The sequence below is a fragment of the Geotrypetes seraphini genome, chromosome 9 (assembly GCF_902459505.1).
Source record: "Geotrypetes seraphini chromosome 9, aGeoSer1.1, whole genome shotgun sequence".
Taxonomy (NCBI): domain Eukaryota; kingdom Metazoa; phylum Chordata; class Amphibia; order Gymnophiona; family Dermophiidae; genus Geotrypetes; species Geotrypetes seraphini.
In genome coordinates this window covers 122,602,380-122,618,797 of record NC_047092.1, presented here as the reverse complement: position 1 = coordinate 122,618,797, position 16,418 = coordinate 122,602,380, and the positions used below count along the sequence as shown (strand labels likewise).

General features: G+C 48.1%; 1 protein-coding gene across 2 annotated transcripts in view; it reads right to left on the bottom strand.

Moving 5' to 3' along the window:
* USP40 (ubiquitin specific peptidase 40) overlaps positions 1-16,418 on the bottom strand; it is a 179,643-nt gene that overhangs the window by 10,190 nt on the left and 153,035 nt on the right. For both annotated transcript variants that reach the window (XM_033957628.1, XM_033957627.1), the window contains exon 15: positions 10,046-10,078. In XM_033957628.1, coding sequence (XP_033813519.1) covers positions 10,046-10,078 — 33 coding nt within the window. The remainder of the gene's footprint in view (positions 1-10,045; positions 10,079-16,418) is intronic.

Sequence of the window (16,418 nt, the reverse complement as noted above, 5' to 3'; positions counted from 1 at the left end):
ATGCTGTCCTTAATCAGTGCCTCCATCATCTTTCCTGGGACTGAGGTCAGGCTCACTGGCCTGTAGTTTCCTGGGTCTCCCCTTGAGCCCTTCTTGAAGATGGGCGTGACATTTGCTATTTTCCAGTCCTTCGGGATCTCTCCGGTTTTTAAGGATAGGCTGTATATTTGTCGAAGTGGCTCCGCTATTTCGTTTTTTAGTTCCTTGAGTACCCTTGGGTGAATGCCGTCCGGACCTGGAGATTTGTCACTCTTTAGTCTGTCTATCTGCTTGAGTACATCTTCTTGGCTTACCTCTAAATTGACCAGTTTTACATCTTGGTCTCCTTTTACGCTCTCTTCAGGTTCTGGGATGTTGGTTATATCTTCCCTCGTGAAAACTGACGTGAAGAACTCATTTAACCTGTCAGCTATTTCTTTCTTTTCCTTTACCACTCCCTTCCTGTCTCCATCATCCAATGGTCCCACTTCTTCTCTTGCCGGTTGCTTCCCCTTGACGTATCTGAAGAACGACTTGAAGTTTGTTGCTTCCTCTGCCAGTCTCTCTTCATATTCTCTTTTTGCTTTTCTAACCGCTCGGTGACACTCCTTCTGGTGTTCTTTGTGCACTTTTTGGTTCTCCTCTGTTTTGTCTTTTTTCCATTTTCTGAACGATGCTTTCTTGTCGCTTATCGCCTTCTTCACTGCATTTGTTATCCACACTGGGTTTTTTGTTCTATTTTTTTTGCACCCTTTCCTGAACTTGGGGATGCACAGGTTTTGCGCTTCGTGCACAGTTCCCTTGAGTAAGGTCCAGGCTTCCTCTACGGAATCCATCTTCCCTATGTTACCTTTGAGTTTTTTTCCCACCATTTCCCTCATGGCATCATAATTTCCTTTTTTGAAATTGAGTGCCGTCGTTGTGGTTCTTTTCCCCTTTGATGATCCAATTTCTAGCCTGCACTGGATCGTGTTGTGATCACTGTTACCTAGCGGGGCTAATACTGTCACCTCCTTTGCTGGGCCCTCTAGTCCGTTGAAGATTAGGTCAAGAGTGGCGTCTCCCCGTGTTGGTTCCGTGACCAGTTGCTCCATGAAGCAGTCCCTCATGACCTCTAGGAATTTGGTCTCCCTTGCGCAGTTTGAGTGCCCAATACTCCAGTCTATCCCCGGATAGTTGAAGTCCCCCATCACCATCACCTTTCCGCTTCTGCATACCTGCCTCAGTTCTGCCTCCAGGTCCTGGTCGATTTCTTCAGGTTGTCCTGGTGGGCGGTAGTACAGACCCATTTTAATGTCTGCCCCAGTTCCTCCCTGTAGCTTAACCCATATTGATTCCAAGCCATCCGCCTGTACTGTTGTTTCCATCCTGGTTGAGGGTATGGAGTCTTTTACGTACAGCGCTATTCCTCCACCCTTTTTATGTGCCCTGTCTCTCCTGTATAGTTTGTACCCTGGTATGGCCACATCCCATTGATTTTCCTCAGTCCACCAAGTTTCTGTGACTCCAATTATGTCTAGGTCCTTTTTGCTAGCAGTGATTTCTAGTTCTCCCATTTTGGCCCTCAGGCTCCTAGCATTTGTGTACAGGCAGTTTAAGACCCAGTTTTTTGCCCTCTCTTTTTGTTCTCCTCGTGTTTTGGTATTCCTGCAGTCCTCCTCATGGTTTGCCAGCCCCCGAGCTTCATCCTCCTCCTGCTGCTGTGTGTCTGTGACATCCTCAGCCTGTTTCCCCTGCACCACTTGTTGTCGTAATTTTCTCTCAGTTCTGGTCTCTATTTCACAAGGTCCTTGCTCCTCTGGCTCCTGTTGTTCCATGTTGGTGTCTCTTACGAGTTCCATTTGTGCCCTCGGTCCCTGCAATGCGTCCTTAGGTCCTTTTTCAAAACATACACACTCAGTCCCAAGCTTTCCTTCCCAATGTCCCAGGTCAGTATCCTTGTCAGGTACTGATGTCCGATGTGTCGAGGTCAGTTCGACTATCGGCTTTCCCCTTCTCTTCAGTTTAAAGCCAAGTCTATGACGTTCTGGACGTTGCGTGCCAGCATCCTCGTCCCAGCTGTGCTAAGGTGTAGTCCATCTCTTCTGTAGAGCTTGTTCTTCCCCAGGAAAGTAGTCCAGTTCCTAACAAAGTGGAAACCCTCCTCATCGCACCATCTCCTCAGCCAAGCGTTAATTGCTTGTAGTTCGCTCTGTCTCCTTGTGTCCGCTCTCGGTACTGGCAGGATCTCTGAGAAGGCTATCCTCCTTGTCCTTAGTCTCAGTTTCCTCCCCAGGATCCTGAACTGGTCAGTTAGTGTAGTCCTGTTGAAGTTTCTCCTGCTGATGTCGTTTGTTCCTATGTGGATCACTATTGCTGTCTCCTCCGTCTCGGCTCCCTCCAGGATCCTCTCGATATTGTTGATGACGTCTTTTGTTCTTGCCCCCGGGAGACATGTTACCAGTCGGTCCTCTCTCCCTCCGGCTATGTGACTATCTACTCCTCTCAGGATTGAGTCTCCAACCACGATTGCTGATTTCCCCTTCTTTAACTGTCTCTCTGGTCTCAGATCTGTGTCATATGTGCCGTCCATTCGTCCGTCGTCTGGGTTCAGCTGTGTCTCCGCCCCTGGTCTCAGGTCTGTGTCCTCTGCGCAGTCCGCTAGTCCATTCTCCTGGCTCTGATGGGTCTCCTCCTCCTCTGTCTGCCCAGGTCCTCCGCAAGGTCCTATTCCCATGGTGTCTGGTAGTTCCTGTCGTCCAACTGTCGGTTCTCTCCTGGTGTGTTGGTGGTCTCGTGCCTCCATCCTCCTGCAGGCCTCCTCAATGAACTTCTCGAGCTCCCTAACTTGTTCCGCGATGTGGCTCCCTCTGGTGGTGTCTTCAGTTTCCCAGCATTGCTCCTCCATGGTGCAGAGTCCCTCCAGCTCCTGGACTCTAACCTGCAGTCTCCCGACCTCCTGTTTCAGGCTGTCCAGTTCCTGGCATCGACCGCATATGTATGCCTGCCTCCCGGAGGGGAGGTAGTCATACATATGGCACCCGATGCAGTATACTGGGTAGCTCTGCTGGGTTCCCACATCCTCCATTGCTCCTTTCTCTTTCCTATGTCCCGAGGTGTGAAAGGATTGTGCCCGGCGCGCAGCTAGCTGAAAGAGTAGAAAGAGAAAGAGAAATGAGAAGTGAGAAGAGGGGGGAAGTACCTGTGGTATATTAGATATTGCTGCTGGGCTGCCTGGGCTCCTTCTTAAGGCTCCTTCGCAAAGGCGCTCTCGCTAAGGCGAGCGCCTTTGCCGCTCGCCTTCGCCGCGCGCCGAACGGCCGCGCGCCGTTGGCTCGCCCCCTCTTAAGGGGGAGTCTGGGCTGAAGCCGCTGACGCGGTGGGGGTGGGCGGAGCTACCTCTCGCCTGCCCCTGGCTCTCTGCTGGCCTGTCGGCTCTCCCCTCGCGCTGGCCCGCTGAAAAAAAGAAAAAGAAGAGAAACCTCTTTTCTCTGCTCCTCTCCTGTCCCCCTCCTCGCCTGCCCCTCTCCTCTTCTTCTCCGAAGCAGTGAGCCCCCTGCCGCGGATCGCCCCCTCTTAAGGGGGAGTCTGGGCTGAAGCCGCTGACGCGGTGGGGGTGGGCGGAGCTACCTCTCGCCTGCCCCTGGCTCTCTGCTGGCCTGTCGGCTCTCCCCTCGCGCTGGCCCGCTGAAAAAAAGAAAAAGAAGAGAAACCTCTTTTCTCTGCTCCTCTCCTGTCCCTCTCCTCGCCTGCCCCTCTCCTCTTCTTCTCCGAAGCAGTGAGCCCCTTGCCGCGGATCGCCCCCTCTTAAGGGGGAGTCTGGGCTGAAGCCGCTGACGCGGTGGGGGTGGGCGGAGCTACTTCTCGCCTGCCCCTGGCTCTCTGCTGGCCTGTCGGCTCTCCCCTCGCGCTGGCCCGCTGAAAAAAAGAAAAAGAAGAGAAACCTCTTTTCTCTGCTCCTCTCCTGTCCCTCTCCTCGCCTGCCCCTCTCCTCTTCTTCTCCGAAGCAGTGAGCCCCTTGCCGCGGATCGCCCCCTCTTAAGGGGGAGTCTGGGCTGAAGCCGCTGACGCGGTGGGGGTGGGCGGAGCTACCTCTCGCCTGCCCCTGGCTCTCTGCTGGCCTGTCGGCTCTCCCCTCGCGCTGGCCCGCTGAAAAAAAGAAAAAGAAGAGAAACCTCTTTTCTCTGCTCCTCTCCTGTCCCTCTCCTCGCCTGCCCCTCTCCTCTTCTTCTCCGAAGCAGTGAGCCCCTTGCCGCGGATCGCCCCCTCTTAAGGGGGAGTCTGGGCTGAAGCCGCTGACGCGGTGGGGGTGGGCGGAGCTACCTCTCGCCTGCCCCTGGCTCTCTGCTGGCCTGTCGGCTCTCCCCTCGCGCTGGCCCGCTGAAAAAAAGAAAAAGAAGAGAAACCTCTTTTCTCTGCTCCTCTCCTGTCCCTCTCCTCGCCTGCCCCATGCGAGTAAGGGAAACTCGCATGATTCGTTCCACATCCCAAAAAGACACCCCCCTGAGGCCACTGGCGCACTTCCACCACACCCCACCAAGACCCCCAACCCCCAATGCCACTGGCGCACTTCCACCCCACCCCACCCCATCCCCAAAAGACCCCCCAACCCCGATGCCACTGGCGTGCTTCCACCCCATCCCCGGAAACCAGCTTAACTCACCCCACCCCCAAGAACCAGCATCTCCCCCCCCCAAGAATCAGCATCACCTGTCCGCCTTCTACCAAAAACCTTACCTCGATTGGGCACTGGCACGCAGCACCAACCCACAGGACGTACTGTTGCCGAAAGAGCCTGCTGTCTGTCGCTGATCTCTGCTGGGCCTTGAGCATCTGTGCATGCTCAAGGCCTTCTGGATCCCGCTCTCTCCAAGCCAGAAGGCTTTAATCATCTTCTCTTTGCTCTCTTCTTTCTATACAGCATTTGTCTTCTCTCCCTTCCATGCAACATCTGCCCTCTCTTTGCCCCTTCCACCCAGCTTCTGCCCTCTCTCTCTACCCCTTCCATCTACTGCCCACACTCTCTTTGCCCCTTCCATCTACTGTCCACCCTCTCTCTCTTCCATATGGCATCTTCCCTATTTCTATGTCCCTTCAATAAACTGTATATCCAGGGTCCCTTCTCTCCTTTGCACATGATTCATTTCAGCTTCACCTCCTCTTCATTTTTCTGACTCCACCCCCTCCCCTATGCTTTGGCATCTCTCTCTTTCTCTTCTTCTTTCCTTCCTTCCTTCCCACTCCACACCATGGTGTGATCTCTCTATCTCCTTCCCTTTTCTCCCCCTCATGCCATGGCATCTCTTCCTCCCCCTCCATGGTCTGGTATCTCTTTTCCTTTTTTCCTTTCCCTCCCTCCCATGGACTTAGCATCTCTGGTTCCTTTCCCTTGTCTTCCTTCTCCCTCCTTCCCTCTGTATCCCCAATTGGGTGCTGCAGCAGCATCATTTCTCTCCCCCCTTCCCTGTGCAGCAGCAGCAGCATTTCTCCCCCCTTCCCTGTAAAGCAGCATCATTTCTTCTCTCCCTTTGCCTGTGCAGCATTTCTTCCTCCCCCTTGCCTAAGCAGCAGCAGCATTTCTCTCCCCCTTGCCTGTGCAGCATTTCTCTCCCCCCTTCCCTGTGCAGCAGCAGCATATCTCCCCCCCCCCTTGCCTTTGCAGCATTCTCCCCTCCCCCTTCTGTGTGCAGCAGCAACATTTCTCTTCCCTGCCAAGCATGTCTGGCTGGTTCCCCTGCTCAAAGCCGCGGGTGTCTACACTTCACGCGATCTATGGCTGCGTCATAGAAACATAGAATATGACGGCAGAAAAGCCCATCAAGTCTGCCCACGCTAATAACCCACCCCCAGACTTCACCCGGCTAGAGATCCCACATACATATCCCATTTCTTTTTGAAATCGAGCATGCTGCTGGTGTTAATCACCTGCAATGGAAGTTCATTCCAATGATCAACTATCCTTTCGGTGAAGAAATACTTCCTGGCATCGCCATGAAATTGCCCACCTTTGATTTTCAGCGGATGACCTCTTGTGGTTGAAGGTCCTTTAAGAAAGAAGATATCGTCTTCCAACTCGATGCGGCCCGTGATATATTTAAAAGTCTCAATCATGTCCCCCCTCTCTCTACGTTCCTCGAGCGAGTATAGTTGCAGTTTATTCAGTCTTTCCTCATATGGGAGGTTCTTGAGTCCCGAGACCATCCTGGTGGTCATTCGCTGAACCGACTCGATTCTCCGCACATCTTTTTGATAATGTGGTCTCCAGAATTGAACACAATATTCAAGATGAGGTCTCACCATGGATCTGTACAGGGACATTATGACTTCGGGCCTCCGGCTGACGAAACCTCTATGGATGCATCCCACCATTTGTCTAGCCTTGGATGCAGCTTTCTCCACCTGCTTGGCTGTTTTCATGTTTTCACTAATGATTACTCCCAAATCACGTTCTGCCCTAGTCCTAGCTAAGGTCTCACCATTCAGAGTGTAAGTTCTGCACGGGTTTTTGCTGCCAAGGTGCATGACCTTACATTTTTTGGCATTAAAGCCTAGCTGCCAAGTCGAGGACCAATGTTCCAATAAGAGCAGGTCCTGTTCCATACTGTCGGGCAAGGTGCTGTTATCTACTATGTAGCATAGTTTGGCGTCGTCGGCGAATAGTGTTATTTTACCTTGAAGCCCTTGAGTCAGGTCTCTTATGTATATGTTGAAAAGGATCGGTCCCAAGACCGATCCCTGTGGCACTCCACTGGTCACCTCCGATGTGTTGGAGGGGGTACCGTTAACCACTACCCTCTGGATTCTACCGCTTAACCAGTCATTGACCCATGTCGTCAATATCACTCCCAATCCCATCGAAGTCAGAAGCCTTCTCTCTGACATCTGCAGCTGCGGATCGTGCGAGGAGCCGAAGCCCACGGCTTTGAGCAGGGGAGCCGGCCAGAAGCTGTATAATGCCAGAGTGAGCACTCATGGACACCCCTGTTTACTGCTGCTGCTGCTGGTTAAGGAAAGCAGCAGCGGCAGAATAGGGAAGGTGGCCGGCTGTGCACCCCCTTGGGGCGTGCTTCCGGGGCAGACCGCCCCCCGCCCCCCTTGGTACACCACTGGTGTCCCCCGCACCTAACAGCTGAGTCCTGACCATAGCATGGGACATAAATGCATAATAAATTGAAAGAAACTAAAAAAAACAAACAACCCCCCCCAAAAAAAACCCCAAACAAAAAAACCCTTGCTCAATGATCACAGCCCTATACTTGGCCTGAGCACAAGATGCATATAATTTGCATGCTATTTGTGTGGAGCATAGCCTGGCAAACAAAAATTGCTCCCAATTTGGTGTTTTCCACCGGGTTGCTGGAGCTCTGTGCATCCTGCTCTTTTTTTGCTGTGTGAACTGCTAGTTGCCTTGGGCTGGGAAAAAGGGGGAAAGGGGGTGGGATTTGATATATCACCTTTCTGTGGTTAATATAAAAGCAGTTTATATATTATATACAGGTTCTTATTATGTACTTGGGGCAGATGTAATAGGTACTGTGTGTTCTTCTTGGTTACTTAGGAAAAATGTGAATTTGTATTGAATAATTTTTTTCTGGTAAATTCTAATCTTTTTGTTTTTACACATTTTAATTATTTATTTGGTTTTATATTCCATTCTCCCAGGGGAGCTCAGAACAGGTTACAAGTTTACATACATATTAAAGTGTTTTTATACAAAGTGTTGGCAAACATGGCATGGCAGGACATTGGCAGGGATTCTCTTGTAAGGCTTAGGATTTGAAGGATGTCTGTACAAGGTTTAGGTTCTCTTTGCAGACATTATGTAGTAGCATGAAGGGTAATTTTATGATCATGCCAACTTGACTTTATAAAATACAAGTGCAAAGGAATGCATGGACATGTAGACGTTAGAAGTTACACCAGGTCCAGGGCTAGTGTACTGTAAATGATATAGTGTCCACACATGTGTAAATTATAGAAGTCTATAATCTGTGCATAGCCGATCTAGGCACCTAACTTAATAGAAACATGACGGTAGATAAAGGCCAAATGGCCCATCTAGTCTGCCAATCCACAGTAACCATTATTTCAATTAGGTTTAATCGGGGCTGTTAATTGAAAATCACAATTAAATAGTAATTTAAAAATGTTAGGAACAAATTTTAAAATTATATTATTTTATCTCTATGAATTGGAAATAACAGAAGTAGTGAGATAGATGCTAACTTTAAAATAGAAGACAAGGGAAGTTGTTTTTCTTTAAGACGGCTGACAGGCTTGTGCTTGGCATAATTCAGCTGTTTTTCAGCAGTAGATGCTCTTTGGCCTGCTATCTAATAATTAACATGATCACATGTTTAAGTGGGACCCAAAGCAGCTGATTCATGCTGAAGATATGACTGTTTGAATGACTTGACATGCCTAGAGGTGAGGAGCACAGTGACCTACCTAGGCCTGGAAGAGGTTCTGGGAAAAGGAGTGTGGCATGTACATGTATCAACCTAATGGATGCTAAGGAAGGGAAGTATAGCATAAACCAATCACTGAAAAGTGGCTGGTATTGTGTATTTTGCCCCCTCCTTAGAGATACTGTGCAATGATGACTTGTACTCTAGGACATGCATGCATGAAATTTTGGAACATTCCCTGTGGTCACATGGTATAAATTTTATGGATAAAAGATTATTTATAGGTGGATTAGGGGAGCTTCTGTTTGTGTGGGCCTTTACAGAAAGACATACTTGGGTAATATATTTCTTTGACTTAATTTATAGGCTGTAGTAATAGTTATCATATTAAGGAACTAGTGTTTTTTTTAGTTAGGGGAACAACAGAGTAAGAGCTAACTGACTTAGAAAAGTTTTGATACGTGATCAGACTTTGTAAGATATCTATTTACCTCCAGTTATATTCCGTATTAACCAGCTGTACTAAGTTATTTTCTTTTCTAATTATTACATTAGTTCTTTCAATAAGCTTATTTAATTATTCTAAGGGCTCCTTTTACAAAGGTGCACTAGGGCCTTAACGCGCGGAATAGCGTGCTAAATTGCCCCGCGCGCTAGCTGCTACCGCCTCTTTTTGAGCAGTAGGTAGATTTTCGGCTAGTGTGCACTAATCCGGTTCATGCGATAAAACCGCTAGCGCTCCTTCATAAAAGGAGCCCTAAGTTACATTTCTAGTTTCCTTTGTCATATTTGGGGTGATTTTCTGGACCTGGGAACAGTTTCCTAGCATTAGCTTAATAAAAAAATTCAGACCTCTGGGTGGAACATAGCTAGAAGAAAAAAGTCCACACATTTGGGAAATTGCCCAGCATAGTTTGCCATAACAAAAAAAACAATTATATGATAGGTGCCAAATTTGGTAGGCACCTATAACTTCCAGGTAGATGCCTAGACCAAGGCACCTACCAGAAAGTAGGTGTGGTTAGGGGCAGGTTGTGGTCGGTTTCTCAGGCATGTTTTCCATGTTGGGCACCTAAATTGGACTTAGACACTGGTATTTATGCCAAAAAAACCTTGGCACAAATAAAAGGCACCTATGGTTTTGACGCCTACTGTTGCCTAAGTCCAATTTAGGCACAATTCTATAAACGGTGCTTAAGTCAAGATTGACAGCTGCTATGCGCTTTGTTGCTCAGTGCCTATGTTTTAGGCACCATTTATAGAACTGGGGCATAAGTGCTAAATACTCCACCTAAACTCTCTCTAGTCACGCTCACAGTGAAAGTAAGTGCCATGAAATTTATGTGTGTACTTTTGTGCTAGTTATTGTTTGATAAAATGCCATTTATGCACATAAGTAGCCACTACCACATGTAAATGGCTAAAATACCAGCATCTTTGTGATGCTCTTAGCTCCTTAACTAGGTAGTTCCTTATAAAATTATTCCCATCACTTTTATTACATTTTTAGAGGATCATGCTTGAATGGAGGGGGCAATTGTGATTTTTAAAAAAATGTTTCATATTGTGAGGAAGGGCAAGAGAAGAGGCAGAAGGATCCATGGACCCATTCTTTGATCTTTTATGTACCTAACTCCTCCTCTGCTTTAGTTTCCTATCTGAAATTTCAATTTACTCACCTTTTGTAAAACAGGAGATAGGCAGTTTCAGGGCTGAAATAAATGAAAAAGAAACATTAAACAAATATCTTAATTCTACATTTTTTCTCACATTGAGAACACAAGAGGCTAAATTTGCCACAGTATATGAAGAGACTTATTTACCCCCTCTTTTACTAAACTGCAGTAGAGTTTTTTTACTGTGGCCCGAAGCGCTGAATGCTCTGATGCTGCTTCAACGCTCATAGAATTCCTATGAGTGTCGGAGCAGCATTAGAGCATTTAGCGCCACAGGCCGCAGTAGAAACCTCTACCACTGCTTAGTAAAAGAGGGCCTAAATTATTTAAATCACTTCTATACAGCCTTTCTTGCAAAAATGAACAAAGACATATAACACTGCTCCTTGTGATCCTGGACAAGTCACTTAATTCTACTTTGCCCCAGGTATATTAGATAGGAAAAAATGCTTGAGTACCTGAATGTAAACCACTTAGACAACCTCCATTGATAGGTGGTATATAAATAAATAATTGAAAATAGTTACAATAGAGTTGCCTGAAGTTGAACCAAGAATCTCACCGTGACATTCATCTTGCTAGAGCAGGGGTAGGGAACTCCGGTCCTCGAGAGCCATATTCTAGTCGGGTTTTCAGGATTTCTCCAATGAATATGCATTGAAAGCAGTGCATGCAAATAGATCTCATGCATATTCATTGGGGAAATCCTGAAAACCCGACTGGAATACGGCTCTCGAGGACCGGAGTTCCCTACCTCTGTGCTAGAGACTCAGGGAACATGCCGTCTCAACAATTATAGAGCACTATAAGGGGGATTTAGCTCCTGCCTTAATCACAATAATCAAGGCAGTCACTGGACAAAATTTTTTTAGAAACATACCTGCCGATATTCAGCCAGTGGAGGGCAGCATTTTTAAAAATAGGACTGTTGCTGCTAAATTAACCGTGGATATTCAGTGCTGAACCATGTCCGGGTGAAGGCACTGAATATCTGGAGCTAAGAGAAACTGCAAAGATCACCAGAACTTATGTGGGTTGCAGCTGATATTCAGCCAGGACCCACATAAGACAGTGCCATGACCCTGCTTTTCTACCCCCCCCCCCCCACCAGTCTTGATCTCCATCCTCCTCCCTTGCCTTGAAGCTCATCAGATTCCTCCACCTTTGTAGGCCCTCCGAGGCCTACCTTTCAAATTATTGATGGTATAGTAGGCTCCTAAGGGCAGAAGTAATTCCTGTTTGCTCCTGCCCAATGAGAATCCTTGCAGAAAATGTCTGCTGTGTTCTCTTGTGGCTGCCTCACAGTATCTCAGAGTACCACAAGGTTGCTGCTAGAGATTGGGGCAGCCATTTTTTTGCAAAGAGCTGCACCAGGCAGGAGCAAATAGGCATTGCTCATGCCAATAGGACCCCACTACATTACCAATAATTTGGGAGGTCATGATGTGAGAAGGAGGTGGTGATGTCCCTTGGGGGAACTGCACTCTTTGGAAATTATTGCATGGCTATTAATTTAGAAAATGGAAAATGCGGCTGTTTTAAAGCCATGCTAAAAGTGGTCTCAGTGTGTGGGAAATCACATGTTAATAATAGCACAGGCTATTTTTTTTTTTTGTGCAGCTTAGATTTGTAGAGAGATAATATTCCTTCTTTGGTTTGGTTATGGACACTTTCCCTGCTTCTGTGTTGAACGTTTAAGGACTTAGACGCTTTTTTTGATTATGCCCCTCCACGTACTTAGCTTTAGCTATTTCTTCATTCTTTTTTTGAACCTCGGGAGGGACCTTAAGGTTCAACAAGTTTTGCTTGAAGGCTTTTTCAAGAACGGGTCCAGCCTTTTGTTTTGCTCCACAGCATCCTGACGTGTGTTCCAACAACACGTGCACTACATACAAGTACATAGGATGTTCTGCATGCCTGTAAGTGGTGGACGTGTTGTTGGTGCGGCGGCCGGCTTGACTGGGGAGTTGAGAGATCCTGCGCATGCTTCTGGAGGATGGCGGCCGGCTTGAATCGGAAGCTGGGAGGCGCTGGTGGACGGCAGACGCATTGTCCGAAGCGGGAGGGCAGCCACACGGGGACCCCAAGGGAAGGAAGCCACCACGCTGCAAGGGCTGCAGCACCCACAGGCAGGTACCCACCCCTGGGCCACCATAGTGAGAGCTTGTTCAGCGAGTCAACACGCGTTTTACAAGTTAAGGTTTGCGGGAGTGTTTTGCTCGTCTTGCAAAACATTTGCAAACCGAGGTTTGACTGTACATCTGAATGGTCAAACGTTTCTAATTTCCGCTTCGATTAAAATTTTGGGCATCATATTGGACTGCCATTTAACTCTGGAAGATCACACAAATTTAGTAGTAAAAAAATGTTACACAACTTTGTGGAAATTTCGGCCGATAAAAATTTTTTTGTTAATGCATAAGAACATAAGAACATAAGAAGTTGCCTCCACTGGGTCAGACCAGAGGTCCATCCCGCCCAGTGGTCCGCTCCTGCGGTGGCCCACCAGGTCCTTTGATCTGTGAAGTGATTTGACCATTTTTATATCCTACCTCTGCTTCTATCTGTACCCCTCAATCCCTTTATCCTTTAGGAACCTATCCAAACCTTCCTTGAACCCCTGTACTGTGGTCTGGCCTATCACAACCTCTGGAAGAGCGTTCCATGCGTCTACCACCCTCTGGGTAAAAAAGAACTTCCTAGCATTTGTTCTGAACCTGTCCCCTTTCAATTTCTCCGAGTGACCCCTAGTGCTTGTGGTTCCCCACAGTTTGAAGAATCTATCCTTGTCCACTTTCTCTATGCCCTTCAGGATTTTGAAGGTTTCTATCATGTCCCCTCTAAGTCTCCTCTTCTCCAGGGAGAACAGCCCCAGCATTTTTAACCTGTCAGCGTATGAAAAATTTTCCATACCTCTTATCAGTTTTGTCGCTCTTCTCTGGACTCCCTCGAGTACTGCCATGTCTTTCTTGAGGTACGGCGACCAGTACTGGACACAGTATTCCAGGTGCGGGCGCACCATTGCACGATACAGTGGCATGATGACTTCTTTCGTCCTGGTTGTGATACCATTTTTGATGATGCCCAGCATTCTGTTTGCTTTCTTTGAGGCTGTCGCACACTGCGCCAATGGCTTCAATGTTGCGTCCACCATCACCCCCAGATCTTTTTCAAGGTCGCTCACCCCTAGCAATATTCCCCCCATTTTATAGCTGAACATCGGGTTCTTTTTCCCTACATGCATGAGCTTGCATTTATCCACATTGAAACTCATTTGCCATTTTTTTGCCCACTCCTCTAGTCTCGTCAGGTCCCTCTGCAGGTCTTCACAATCCTCCTTGGTTTTGACCCTGCTAAAGAGTTTGGTGTCATCAGCAAATTTAATGACCTCACATTTCGTCCCCGTCTCCAGGTTGTTGATAAATATATTGAACAGGAGTGGTCCCAACACCGATCCCTGAGGGACTCCGCTCGTGACCCATTGCCAGTCTGAGTAATGCCCTTTTACTCCAACCCTCTGTTTTCTGCCCGCCAGCCAGTGTCTGATCCATCGGTGTACATCCCCTTGCACCCCGTGATTCCACAGCTTCTTAAGCAGCCTTTCGTGAGGTACCTTGTCGAAGGCTTTTTGGAAGTCGAGGTAGATGATGTCTATGGCTTCCCCCTTGTCCATCTGGCTGTTTATTCCCTCAAAGAAGTACAGTAAGTTCGTGAGGCACGACCTACCCTTGCAGAAGCCGTGCTGGCTCGCCTTCAGTTGTCCATTTTTTTCTATGTGCTCGCAGATTGTGTCCTTGACCAGTGCTTCCATCATCTTTCCCGGGACCGAGGTCAAGCTCACAGGCCTGTAGTTTCCCGGGTCACCCCTTGATCCCTTCTTAAAGATGGGCGTGACATTTGCTATTTTCCAGTCCTCTGGGATCTCCCCAGTTTTCAAGGATAGATTACATATTTGGCAAAGTGTTTCCGCTATTTCGTTTCTCAGTTCTTTTATTACCCTTGGGTGGATGCCGTCCGGGCCCGGTGATTTGTCGCTCTTCAGTCTGTCTATCTGTCGGAGGACATCCTCTCAGCTCGCCTCTAATTGGACCAGCTTTTCATCGTGGTCTCCATTTATGATCTCCTCAGGTTCTGGGATATTGGATATGTCCACTCTCGTGAAGACTGACGAGAAGAACTTGTTTAATCTGTCAGCTATTTCTTTTTCCTCTGTTACCACTCCTTTCCTGTCTCCGTCGTCCAATGGTCCCACTTCCTCCCTGGCTGGTTGCTTCCCCTTCACATACCTGAAGAATGGTTTGAAGTTTCTTGCTTCCCCCGCCAGTCTTTCCTCATACTCTCTTTTTGCTTTCCTAACCTCTCGGTGGCATTCTTTCTGGTGCCTTTTGTGCTCCTTCTGGTTGTCCCTTGTTGGGTCCTTTTTCCATTTTCTGAAAGATGATTTCTTGTCACTTATCGCCTTTTTTACTGCATTGTTTATCCACGCCGGGTTTCGAGCTCGATTCTTTTTGCACCCTTTCCTAAACCTTGGGATGTACAGGTCTTGTACCTCATGCACTGTGCCCTTGAGTAGGGCCCAGGCTTCCTCTACGGTCTCCATCTTCATTGAGCTGTTGCTGAGCTTTTTTCCCACCATTTTCCTCATGGCCTCGTAATTTCCTTTTCTGTAGTTGAGTGCTGTCATTGTGGTTCTTTTCACCTTTTGTGTTCCTATGTTTAGTTTGTACTGTATCATGTTGTGATCACTGTTTCCTAATGGTGCTAGTACTACCACCTCCTTTGCGGGTCCCCCTAGCCCATTGAGGATTAGGTCCAGAGTGGCATCCCCTCGCGTTGGTTCCGTGACCAGCTGTTCCATGTAACAGTCCCTCGTTGCCTCTAGGAATTTAGTTTCTCTCGTGCAATTGGAGTGTCCAGTGTTCCAGTCTATTCCAGGGTAGTTGAAATCCCCCATAACCACCACACTTCCAATTTTGCATACCTGCCTCAATTCGTCCTCCAGGTCCTGGTCGTTTGTTTCTGGCTGTCCTGGTGGGCGATAGTACAGTCCCAATTTGATGTCTGCTCCATTTCCTCCTGTCAGTTTAACCCATATTGATTCCAAGCTGTCCGCCCTTACTGTCGTTTCCATCCTGGTTGAAGGAATGGAGTCCTTTATATACAGTGCTACTCCTCCACCCTTCTTGTGTGTCCTGTCCCTCCTATAGAGTTTGTACCCTGGCAGGGCCACATCCCATTTGTTGTCCTCGGACCACCATATCTCTGTGAGTCCTATTATGTCCAAGTCCTCTTTACTGGCTATAACTTCTAGCTCTCCCATTTTTGTCCTTAGGCTCCTGGCATTTGTATATAGGCAAATTAAGTCCCGGTTGGTTACCTTCTCATTTGGTTCTCCTCGTGGTTTGGTGCTCCTGTCGATCCCCTCACGGTCTGCCAGTCCCCGAGCCTCGTTCTGTTCACCTTCCTCCTGTGGTGTGTCTATCCCGTCCTCCGTCCGCTTCTTCGATTTTGGATAGCCCTCTGTTTCCGGCTGTTTCCTCATTTTGTCGCTCTTTAGTTCCATAAGTTCCTTGGATCCCTGCAATACGTCTTTGGGTTTTAGTCCAGAAAATGTCCACACAGTCTCGAGCCCTCTATTGCCATTTCCTGATTCAGTATCCTTGCTTGATATTGTGGTCCAATGTGTCGAGGTCAGATCGACTATCGGCTTTTCCCTTGTTATCAGTTTAAAGCCATGTCTATGCTGGTCTGGATGTTGCGTGCCAGCATCCTCATCCCAGCCGCACTCAGGTGCAGTCCGTCTCTCCTGTAGAGCTTGTTTTTCCCCAGGAAGGTTGTCCAGTTCCATACAAAGTGGAAACCCTCCTCATCGCACCATCTCCTCAGCCATCCGTTTATTGCTTGCAGCTCGATCTGTCTCCTTGCATCTGCCCTCGGTACTGGCAGGATCTCTGAAAAGGCTATCTTCCTTGTCCTCAGCTTCAGTTTCCTCCCCAGGATCTTAAACTGCTCGGTCAGTGTAGTTCTGTTGAAGTTCCGTCTGCTGACATCATTTGTTCCGACATGGATTATCACTGCTGTCTCCTCCGTCTCAGCTCCCTCCAGGATCCTCTCGATTCTGTCAGATATGTCCTTTGTCCTCGCCCCTGGGAGACATGTCACTAGGCGGTCTGGTCTGCCTCCTGCTATGTGACTGTCCACCTCTCTCAGGATTGAGTCTCCCACCACGATTGCAGATTTCCCTTTTCTCCGCTTCCTCTTGGGTCTCAGGTCTGTATCGGTGATTTGACCCTCCAGTCCTTCCTCTTCCTGATTGGTTCCTCCGCAAGGTCCTTCTCCCCCGGCTTCTGATGGTGGGTCCTGTCCTCCATCTGAT